This window comes from Centropristis striata, chromosome 18 (assembly GCF_030273125.1).
Source record: "Centropristis striata isolate RG_2023a ecotype Rhode Island chromosome 18, C.striata_1.0, whole genome shotgun sequence".
In the NCBI taxonomy this organism is placed as follows: domain Eukaryota; kingdom Metazoa; phylum Chordata; class Actinopteri; order Perciformes; family Serranidae; genus Centropristis; species Centropristis striata.
This window is the reverse complement of record NC_081534.1, coordinates 7,326,828-7,339,431: the sequence shown is the minus strand read 5'-3', so window position 1 is coordinate 7,339,431 and position 12,604 is coordinate 7,326,828. Positions and strand designations below refer to the sequence as shown.

The following is a 12,604-nucleotide window of genomic DNA, read 5'->3' as shown; positions in this document are numbered from 1 at the left end:
GACCCACCCACTCTGACATATCCAATAGGTTTGTTTGTGAGGACTTAAAATGAATTTCAGGGACTACATCCAGATTGTAACCTGTGTAACACCACTAGATGTGTACTTGTGGCTTCTTAGTGAGACAAAGTTTTCTGTTCCAATAGTTATTGCATTCAACTACTGCAGAAAGTGCTCTCTGAAAGTGCATTACACGCATACTATACAACCACACACACCCAGGACTGGTAGATGGTAGATTGTATTCATGATACATTAAAACTTTATTATTATGCACAGTAAATTGTATGCAGTACTGCTGACAAATGTTAATGTTTTACATATATTGCCTACTAGAAGTACCCACATTCTTATACACTAATAAACACATAGTACAAACACTTACTCCAGCCTACGTACTTGACGCTGGTTTTCCTCTGGTGCTCGAGCTAATGAACCCAGGCAGCTCTTATCTGCTCTTATAGATTTCCCACTTTGGTCCAGCAGTGCTACAGCCAGACACGCGGGCCAACGCCTCGCCTCTTCTGTAATCTGTCATGTTGAAAAGAAGTCAAACTCGCAAGTGATTGGCCTAATGAGGGGCATCATTAACAGTTAGGGGTTGTATTAGGTTTCAGTTACCTCATGATACCTTTCTTCCTTCCCTTTAGAAGCACTAATGCATGAAGACAGTGTGTCGCTACAATGAAAGTTAAGGAAAACTTCTCGGGGAGATTAGAAGTTTACTGTATGTTGGCAGCTGATAAATCAGTTGCCAAGGATTTTAAAGTGGTAAAACTGACACAAAATCCACTAAGACTACATTCCAATAAACCACCAAGCTAATGCATCTTCATACAAGCCTGGAACCTGTACTTTGTGTCTGTTTTTTTTTTTTGTACAAGTGGTACAAGACTGTCTGATATAGTCAGTGAAATTATATACAAATAAAAAGACAAAAAAACAGAATAGAGCATAGGGATAATAAAAATTATGACAACACACAGAAATTAAGAAAAAAAAAGGTTATTGTAAATGTATTTGTAGAATATATCTAAATTTGTTTGACTGATGGATTTTTTTTTTGCTTGAATTGCTCAACCTTGTGCTAGGCTTGCCACGGTAGTCACCATTACCACTGTTACCTGTTGTTCAGGCATACAGCGATTACATTACACCAATGCTCCCACAATCATTTTGCTTTTTCATTTAAATATCTATCTACATCTAATACATACAATACATCTAAATAACTCATTTAGCTCATTTTTTTCATTGTCATCAATTTTTTTTTTTCAAAATGAATTAATTGAATTTGAAAATTACTAACCATGTTATCAATACTTCAGACGAGGGGCACTGCAGTTATAACTTTGAAAGTGAATGCTCCATACAGCAGCAGCACAGAGCTTTGTAAGCAAGCCGACATTGCAATGCAAGATTCCAGATATGTCTGTAGTAATATCCTACATATTCATGAATTAGGGTACCTCAGATACCATATCTGTGCAAAGCACTGGAACAAAACATTAATGATAATATGATTAATACTGCAGGCAGTAATGTACATACAGTCCAAGCTGCAGAGAGATTAAAGTAAACATATACGACCATCTTTTCTTTCTTCTTACTTCATAGTACTTCATCTTATGTAACTTCTCTGTCCCTTGTGACCAACTTCCTGTCCACATAATCTTTTCTTTTGGGCTCAGCTGGCTCAAGTGAGTGCACACCATGTAACTGTGAAGTTCTGTGTTTGAATTCAGCCTGTGACATTTGTCACCTTTTGTTCTTTCAATCTCACTATGAATCTTTCCTGTCTCCCTTCTCTTTGAACAGTTTTAATGAAGATAAATGCCACAGTGGTAATCTCTATAGAAATGTCTTACTCTGTCCTTTTCCACTTGCTGTTAGTCTTTAACATCTCCATGTTTCGTTTCTCACTAAACTTTGCCATTTTTACCATTTTCTCAGCAGGAGGTGAAACAAACAAACTGTAACCAAAGACACACCGCCACAGATTTACTCGCATTCTGAAAGAGACATACAAACCACGCAGTCACACATTTAAATTAGCTGTGGTAGACACTTGGATACCACGGCGGTGCTGCTGTGAAAATAGTGGCATTTCTTTCACTTCAACCCCACAGACAGCACTTTCAACTCCCAGCCTACTTGTTCAGTTTTCCAACAGTTTCACCTCCTTTTTGTCTGCCACCGCGCAGAGTTGCCTTTGATGGTTCGGGAAAAGAGTAAAGAGAGCGAGAGGCATGTTTTATCCTCCCACACAGTCACACGCTCTGCCATGCAGTTGTACACTCCCTGAGACGGGGACCTCTGCACAGCAGTACTCCATTGCCGTACTTTGAGCTGCCACGGCAACAACTTGGGAAATTCGTTTTGCTTGGATCTGGATTTGAATGACAGCTTGAAAAAGTTGCTTGACACCTCTGCAGTGACGATGTTGTTTGCCAAGGCACAGGACAGAAAGGGTCCAAAAAATCCTACTGTGTGCTTTCCATGTCTGTTGATCATGCGTAAACACCTTGCCACAAGGGTGTACTTGGAAAGAAAAAAGGGTTGTACTATTTGTTGACTTTGTTCATACCTGTGTGTGAGTTTGTACTTGTGTATTTGTGTTTGTTATGTCTTCTGGCTTTTTTAGTTTTACCCATGAATGGGAGTTATGTTTTTTCTCTTTCTCTTTGTTTGTTAGCAGGGGGCAAGATGTCTCCCTATAAATGGTTTCACACATAAAAATGGAATGGTTGATCATGGGGCAAAGAAGTAATTATTAAAATTAACTTGTGTCCAGTGGTGGAATGTAACTAAGTACATTCAAGTACTATACTTAAGTACAATTTTATGGTACTTGTACTTTACTTGAGTATTTCCATTTTATGTAACTTTATACTTCGACTCCACCACATTTTGAGGCAAATATTTCTCTTCTTCCACTACTACATTTAGCTGATAGCTTTAGTTACCTTTCAGGTCAGGATTAACATGAAAAACATGATCAGTTGAAAGTGATAAGACATTTTTTAATGAAACCTCAACAGTATATTAAGTAGTTATAATGAATCCTATCTTTACATAATTAAACACTGCTTGAATAAATGCATCCGTATGAATAATCTAATAATTTATTTTGAATATATAAAACAATGTGATTGGGTCCATTCTGAGTACTTTTATTTTCAATAATATAAGAACATTTTGATGCTGATACTTTTGCATGCAGGACTTTTACTTCATTTCGCAGTGTGGTTTTAGTACTTTTACTTAAGTAAGGAATCTGAATACTTTTTACACCACTGCCTGTGACTATCATCTAATACCATCTACCTTTAAACAGATTAATGTCAAAACTATAGAATTTTAGCCACCCTCGCAGCATGGCTCCAGAAATGGCACTGTCACTTGGTCAGTCCACCGTTTTGGTCCAGATTAAATTATCTCATCAAATACTGGATGGATTGCCATGAAATTTAGTACAGACATTCACACTTCTCTGATGATGAATTTTAATGCCTTTAGGGATCCCCTGGCTTTTCCTCCTGCGCCCCAATGAGGTTGGCATTTGTAATGTTGAGTCAGTCATGATACCATGATGTTGCTACCATGTGGTTTGAAGCTGTGCTTAAGTAAACCCTCACAGAGCTGCTAGTGGGGCTGAATACTCTGATGCTGCATTCACACTGACTTAGATAGATAGATAGATAGATAGATAGATATACTTTATTTATCCCAAGCTGGGAAATTACAGTGTAGCAGCAGCATTACACACAGAGACAATAACAACACAATTAAGTAAAAAGAACAACCTAGGCATACTTCAAGCAATAAAATATAAAAAAAAACAACAAAAAAAACAATAAAAATACAATAAAATATAAAGTGTCTAAAGAAGGAGTAGAATAGAATTCCAGTGCAGAATAAATATGAATATACAGTATAAAAATGTTTGACTTCATGACTTCAGCAATGCATCAGGAAAACTCATCCCCCTCATTCATTTAAATTAGGCAGGGGTGCCAACACAGGGTCGGCCAGCAGAGAAGTTGAACCTGGCTCATCTTTTGCCATTGTGCAACATGATGTTATCCAGCAAAACACTGTGGTGGCCAATCGAATACATACAAATGCACATTTCTTGTAGAAAACTGACAATGCATAACATATATCCACAAAGTCCTTAGATGCATGTCATCCCCCTCGCTTTCTCCATGTTTCCTCTCCATATCAACACTCACTGTTTAAAAAATGATGCTACTCAGGTTTTTGAAAACCCAAATGGCCCCTAACAGACAGAGACCTGATTGGCTACATAGTGTAAAGACAATGAACTAGAATGCTAAAAGTAGAATGAGAACAGGCATATTTAATGTTCCATTTCAGGCGGTGGCATGCACTTGTGTTCATCTCTTCTTGTGAAATAAGCCAGTAATGAAGCATTGAGGGGATTGTTAACCTTTGGTGAAAAATCCACATGTGGAGCTGGCACAACTCAACAGTTGCATAGAGTTGGTGGAGGCGTGCTCTTAACTGAGTGCCATCTAGTTATATGACTGTGTTTATCTGTGAATCTGAGTGTCTTTTTGAGTTTGTGTGCGTTTTTGTAGGTATGTGTGTGTGTGGTGCAGTGTGTGTTTGTGTGTGTGTCAGCAGTCATTAGGAGCCGGCAGACAGTCAGTTTGTATTGCTGATGCTGACAAGCTTGTCTGGGAAGGATGGAACATACTCCCTGAGCTCATTTTTATGACACACACACAACCTCTGTGTGCAAGTGTGTGTGCATGCACAAGTGTAGTGTAGTGTCATAGGCTGTTAAACACACATGCACAGAAATTTATGTTGGCAGAAGCCGTTCTTCACAAAAGTTAAGGGTTTGACAAGAGACTGTAGCAGTTTTTTATCCTGTTTGTCTATCCACATTTTTAATCACTATTTCTGTTTTTTTCTTTTTACATTCTGTACAGTAACTTGATGTCTCTTCACAAATTTGTGTATTTCGACAGCTTACTGTAAATTCATGAAATCCTTTAATGCCTATTCCAAAAAAAGGTTGGGATGCTGTTTAATAAGTAAACAAAATAGGATGTGAATGTGAATCATTTTTGGTATATGTTCAATTGAAAACTTACAGAGCTGACAAGTCTGGCTCTGACAAGTCCACATTTGAAATTGTCTTTGGAAATCCTGGACGTCGTGTCAGACAGATTGTTACAAACGCAAAGTTCAAATTCCAGCATCTGTGATAGTATGGGTGTTTTAGCGCCCATGGCATCATGGGTAACTAATCTATGAAGGTGCCATTAATGCTGGAAGGTACAAACAGGTTTTGGAGCAACATATGCTGCCATTCAGACAATGTCTCCTCAAGGATGTTCCTACTTTTTTCAACAAGGTGATGCCAAACAACATTCTGCACGTGTTACAACAGCATGGCTTCACAGGAAAAGAGTGCAGGTAAAAGACTGACCTGTCTGCAGTCCAGAGCTGTCTCCCATTGAAAATGTGTGGCGCATTATGAAGCACAACATAAAACAACAGAGACTCCGGACTGTAGAGCAACTGAAGTCATAAATCAAGCATGAATGGGAAAGTATTTCACTTTCAAAAACACTTGAACACTGAACACTGAAACACTGAGTGCTGTTAAACAAAAAGGTTATGTAACATAGTGGTTAAACATGCACCTGTCCCAACTTTATTTGGAACATGTTGCAGGCATCAAATTCAGAATGAGTGTATATTTATAATAAACAAAGTTTAGTTTAAACATTAATATATTGACTTTGTACAGCTTTCAATTAAACAAATCTCAAAAGTGCAAATTTTCACACTCTGTTTTATTCACGTTTTAGACAGCGTTCCACCTGCAATTGCTTAGATTTTCATTCCTCTCCAGTGTAGTTCTTTTTGAAGAACAGATGTTTTGTATAAATGCTCACAAAGGCTGCTCACAGTTGTATTAATCTCTCTTCTGTTTTAACAGGCGATCTCCCAGAAACCTGGATTAGTGACAGACCCCCACCGCTGGCTGGCTGAGACAAAGGTATCAAATTATTACATGCAGCTGTGCTGCCTTCCTTACCAGGGATTTGCCTAAATAATCAATTATATAATTGAGAAATACAAGATTAAACATTTCAGTCACACTATAACCATAAATGTCACACTCATTTCAGGCCTCCACTATATAGAAGATTAGTGACAATAGCATAGAATATATGTATTCAGTCTGATCTGGACTTTGCAAACTTAAAATGATTGTACAAACCTTATATGGTTACCATGGCATACCATCTCAGAAAAAGATACATTTTTTGTTGAAGAAGCCCGTTTACACAGCAGAGCACTGATGTGTGTGTCAGCAGTGATCATAAAGAAACTGTGAATTTCTGGAATTTTTGACAGAATGTCTTTCCATAGTAACGACAAAGGCAAGGACGATTGTAAATTGCACTGCCCTTCGAAGTTCAGTTATAGTTCATGATTTCACTGGCTTTCATTCCTCTTAAGCCAGCATCGTGGTTAACGTGTTATTATAACTAATGAAATTCTGTAATGCCGTTTCTCTTCAATGTGTTTTCTTCCTGTTGTTGTTGTCTTCCTGTCTTTTGCAGTAATGTTGCCGCTTGGCTTCTTTCCAAGACAAATCAGTTCCCATTTAGTATTGCAATGATGTACTTTCCAAAAGAAACATGTAATTATGGCTGTGGCGGTGATGCATGATACTTTGTTAAAATGTGTTTGCACAATTCATAGTGTTTATCACCATAATGTATATCTCCTGTCAGAAGTGCTTTCAGAGCACTATGCATTTACAAGAATAAACCACTGGAGAACAAGAGAGATAATTAGCTCCCCAGTTAGCAGTTTTTATGTTTGTAAAATCTAGGTATGATTTACAGGCTTATAGAGCACAGTTAGAATACCCATTTAACCATTTAGTAAGGTCATAACAACCCTTTGTATGAAACACTGTCAATTTATTTACATTCCCAGTTGCACTGTCAGTATGCACCACACTACTTTGATTGGGCCATTGTATTTTCCCTGAGCTTTTAACACACTCATTAAGACTGTGTTCCTATCTGAACTTGGGATATACAGCAAGGTCAAAATGACAAAATAATGATAGATTATATTGTGTGTTCAGAGAGATTTCAAGAGAATTATAAACTTGCAGATTAAACAGAACTGGAGAAAAATAAGGGAGAACAGAATTCCTTACATTCTCCATGCACTTTAAACACATGGTATGCCCCCCATCTTTGCCTTGTTCAGTCTGCCAGACCAAATTAATTTTTTTATAGATTGTATCCAGATTGATTTTAGAACATTGATTTTAGCAAATCGGATCCAAACCACATCTTGAGGTTGTTTGAAATGCCAGTTCAATGGGATTTCTACAGCTGCATTTCAGTCTGAACGCTCTAAAATGGCTAACTACCTAAAATGTGCCCACTCCTGTGCAGATAGCACAACGACTACTGCACTGGGAGGAGAGTGATGGAGATAGATGGATGGCTAACGAGTTAGCAATCTAGCAAAGTAGTCTACCAGCGGTGGACATAGAGGCGGAGTGCTGTCACCAGTCTGCTGCTCATTTTCTGCAAACAGTGTAGCATGAATGCATGGCAGAATAAGAAGCCAAATAGTTCGCCAACTAGCAGATGGCTGGCTAGCTTGCTAATTCTACCATGCTTTCATGCTACACTGGTTAAAGTAATTGAGCCACAAAAGGTTGTCACTGACATGTCATCTGACATAAGCAATGTCTTTTCCCACTTTGTGAGAAGAGTATTGGATGAAGCAATAAATTGTTAAATTTTGCTCATTTAGCATCTGGCTCATTAGTTATCTAGCTACTTACGTTTCTGTATAGGACAGACGTGTCAGCAGTGTAGCCAGTCTATGGTCTTAACAAACAAATTGTATTAGTCTGAATTTAGCCTTACATCAGACAGGAAATGGATCACTAGAGTACTTTTTTTGTCACTTGTCTCTAATACCCCCTTTTCAACAACACGTACCTAGTTCTAGTACTGGGCTGGTGCTGGTTCACAGTTGGTTGAAATTTCTCAGGGCCTGTTTTTCCACAGGCTAGAGAGCCACGTCATTACAACAGTGTATATGCCTGTATACGTCTCAGCTTTCCCAGAAACACTAGCGCCAACCTCAAGCATAAAAGCAGATAAAGCATTATAATTAATTTAAGAAAGTCTTGAAGTTGTTGGTCATGATAATTCCTTCCCAGCCCCTGACATAAGTGGTTTGTGGTTCCACACTAGCAAAGAGTTGGTGCCATTCTGAAACCGGTTTTCTTGGACGAGAGCTGGTTCTTTGGCTGTTGAAATGCGAAATTAATTTTGAGATTAGGCACCAGCTCTGAACCAGCCCTCGAACTGCCTTGGTGTAAAAGGGGCAAAGAGATTAAATATCAGTTACTTAAATTGGTGACTTACTTATGTTTCGTTGCCCTGGTTACATTGCAGACTTCTATGTCAGAAAACTAATGGCAGTACAGTACTGTATGTGCTGTTACGTAAGGAAAATAACTTTTCCCTACTGAGTCTTGTCTTAAAACCTATATGGTTTAATGCCCTGATCCCCTTAAAACTATAAGAACCAGTAAATCCCACCATACTTAAACCCATTGATTTTTTTATTATTTAACCAACCAGATCAAGATACGCTGGCTGTGTGAGGAGGTGCGGGATTTCAGCACAAGAGAACAGCGCTCGAGGAAGCAGCAACAACAGACCAGGGATCAGTTGAAGGCCCTGAGGCAGAGTCGGGACTCAGAGCAGGAGGTTCTCCTACAGCGCCTGGACCAACAGGAGAAGCTGCTGCACTCCCTCAGCACTGAAAAGAGAGGTACATAAACAGTATTTAATAAAAAAAAATACCATCAGGTTAATTCCATTTATGCTTTGGAAGCAAGTGAGAGAAAAGAGTAGGTACGAATATATGTGGTGTTATTTTTTTTTAATCTTACCAGTAGTACTACAGTCATCAAAGCAAAGCCAACAGCACAGCATCATGTGGAACTAATCAGGCCATGTGTTCCTTATGAGGCAGCTAATGCCTGATTAAAAACAGTATTAACTATTGGAGTAATACTTGAATCTGGTCAGACACTGACTTTCTGTTTCCTTTCCTAATTTAATCACGACATCATTGAAAGCAATTAAAAATTAAATGTCTGCATATTTCTGAAGGGTTTTAGTCACCGAGCAGTTTCTGTATGTCGTGTTGTAACGGATGCTTGTTAAGATGCCTGTCTGTGCCTGTTCCTCTGTGTCTGATGCATTGTTTATTATACCGCGCACACTGGCCTGTCTGTTTATGATAACAAATGTTTGAGAAAGCATCTTAATGCGTGTGAACTTTGAGAACTCCTGTGGAAAATGGACTTGTTTTTCCCGTCCCGGGTCCCATTTTTGACTGAATTCCTCCTAATGAGCTGTAACTGCCGGAGGAAGAACAACTTGTTTTTAGCTCTTCATCTGAACAATGCAGGGAAATGGGGCCTAATTTGGGTTCCATTAACAGAGAGAAAGAGAGTTAAAAGACGCAGTGAGACCATAGAGCGAGGATTAGTCAGACATGGACAGGAAGATGGAAGACCGAGACCGTCCGTACTGTCCATCGTTTCATTCTGTTGTTTGGGTATAGCGGTAGCATTGCACCATCCGAAGATGCAGCCTCATCCCTGGAGCCCCTTTAGAAACCCACTTCGCTCTGTCTTTAGACCCAATCAGCCATTTGACAGAAGTAGTCTTGTCTCCACTGCAGGCAGAAGCACTGATATGGTCTCTTAAGTAATTAGACCTAAGAGTGTGTGTCACAACAGCTACAAGATGCGGTTATTTGAGTTGAAGGCGTGCAAATTAAGATTTTATCAGCTGTGCTTTGAGTATGGCGTCTCAGTAATGTGGTTGCTCAGTGTAAGTCTTGTATTTCTGCAGAGCAAAACAAGATATAAAAAATCCCTACCATGCATGGATATGTACATTATGATGAGCAGTAATGACACGATGCATTTGCAAAAATACATTCAAACTATGCAGTGTGGCAAATACTAATTATATCCATGTTTACCTGAACCCAACACAACAGATTTTTTTTTTGCTGCCAAATTATATTATCAACAGGGAATGTATTCTCATGAGATTTATTTTCCTTATACATACCTTTCACCTCAGTAGATTTACTATAAATACCAGCTTTCTTCAGAGCCCTTGTGTGATATACAGTAATTGTCTCACAGTGAATTTATTACTGTCAGATTGAGGTTTTAGTCTGTGAATTTTTTTCATAGATTTCATCACTTGCACAGTGCTCTCTGTTGGTCTTGCCTTTTGAAACAAGTCTCTACTGCATATCTAGATAACAGTCCTTCTGGACCTACCCCACGTTTTAAGGTGTGAGTCAGCAAAGAGAACACTGGCAGCAATAGACTGCCACTACTACGTCTCGTCTGTACACTTCATGTCAGGAAAAATGTCAGATTGTGTAGAAGTCAGTGAGAAAATGACTGTACTCGTCGCTTTACTTATTACCTCAGCAAACATCATCCCGACTAGTTTATGGTTTTAAGTGTTAAAGCAGGGTGTGCTTCAGTTTGTTGCTACCTTTGGATTGACAGGTCGCTACCACGGTGTTGTCCAGGTGGGTGATGATTTCTTTCTGATCCTCATTTCCTATTGGCTGAGCAATGTATGAATCTGTCATAAATGGTGAACAGTTAATCAAAACAATACAAAATTAACACAGAAGTCTGTGCAGTAAGTGTTAGTTATTGGAATAATAATACTTTATGATTATATTTCACAATGATTAATACCAATATAGTACTTTAAAACATTTTCTTACTTTTTATTATTTCCATAATGTGCTTCCAACATTTCATTAAAACAGTTTGCACAAAGCTTATTCTGCTCGGCAAAATGCCAAGCAGAGTAAACTTGGGTAAATATTGTGACATTTGCTTAATAAGATTCCATTGCTAAATAAAATAAGAGTTATTCCTTTGATTTAACACCTCATTAAGCAAACAACCAGTGATTGTAATTAAAAAACAATTTGGTGTTGCATTGAAACACAAACACAAACAGAGTTTGTCTTTCCTCAACCTGTTTGGGTAAAAATGATCCAATAGCAGCATTCGATCTGACATACTGGCATAAGTAACATTCATCACATGACCAAACCACTGTTATTTGTTTCTTCACTGGTAAGCTGAGTCTATTTTTCATACCTCATTGATTGCAAATTGGTAAGACTGATTATTGTGGGATGCCCCAGGTTAAGATGTTCTGCCTCCGATTCTGAGTCAAGTCATATTAATATTGAGTGACTGGATGTGGTACTAAGACAGCTAAACACTCGTTTTACCACCACACCAAATTCCATTGACAGATATAACACTTTAAAGTTTCTTGAAATATTTAGCAGTTACTTTTTCAAATATTTATCAGTCTATTACTATGCTATTAAAACCACTCCTCACATTGGCATAAGCTAGATTGACTGCACAACACTGATTTTAAAAAAAGAGTACATGTCACTTTCAAATCAAGTTCACCTGTAACTCTCATTATTTCCGTCTTCTGAAACAATGGTGAATAACCCCAGGAGCAAGTTGAGTTTTCATTAAAACAAAATTATGAGTGTTGAGTTAAGTGCATGCCAAATTATTCAGAGCTCACAGGGCCAAATTGCCTCCTAACCTACCAGATGACCGGTTGCTGAAAAAAGCAAAGTAGCATTTAAAAGGGTTTTTTATAAAAGGAGTCTGGCACAGCGATCGTTCAACATGAAACGCATTGGACTGCCAGCAAAATACACAGAGAACAAAACAGCAACACCGATATATTTTAACCGAATACACTCTGGTGAAGCTCAGCTAGGCTACTGACATGGTTATCTTAACCTGTTCCACTTTTGCAGTTTAGATTGGAGACACTTTACTGTCCAGTTATAGAGAGCAAACAAAATGACGTATTTTTGTAGACCAACCCAGAAGTAGCATCACCACGGTGTCTAATTAGAATTCGCCAATGGGATTTTTGCATTGGATTTTGGATCATTGCAGAAAATAAGCTCTGTGGCAAACACATGTTTGCTGTAATGCAGCCGACTGAGGTAAAAAGCTAACGTTGTGCTATAGCAAACTACTTTACGGTCGCATGACTTGAATGTCACAGCCATTATGTTTAAGATGGTCTCAGACAAGCTAACCAGCAGTTTTGACAAGCTAGCAAATCCGTAGCTTATAAATTGTATATTAACATAATTTACAATCTACAAGAGTTTGCAGGAGCACTGAAAAACAAGACTATAGGCTATAAGGCGGACTAGTGAGAGGGTTCCTGTCTCTGTCCGGCGTGATGACGTTTAATGTCCCTGACAACCACTGTGGTCTCATTTAGCCACTTGTTAGCAACCGCCTTTACAAGGACACCTAAAAACCTCAAAATTCACAAGTGGGAGTATTTACTAACGTATTTTATGTCGTACAGCAAAACGCAAACATCTCTTCAGCTTGTGTTGACCATAGACCTTAATTCAGACATCTAACAAAAACCCATTCAAAATCCTCATTGAC

The 12,604-nt window shown here is 38.5% G+C and overlaps 1 protein-coding gene across 1 annotated transcript in view; it reads left to right on the top strand.

The window, feature by feature from the left end:
• The window catches only part of LOC131990623 (centrosomal protein of 128 kDa-like), a 62,734-nt gene that overhangs the window by 37,517 nt on the left and 12,613 nt on the right, over nucleotides 1-12,604 (top strand). The window contains exons 18-19 of the mRNA XM_059355701.1: nucleotides 5,981-6,040; nucleotides 8,676-8,868. Coding sequence (XP_059211684.1) covers nucleotides 5,981-6,040; nucleotides 8,676-8,868 — 253 coding nt within the window. The remainder of the gene's footprint in view (nucleotides 1-5,980; nucleotides 6,041-8,675; nucleotides 8,869-12,604) is intronic.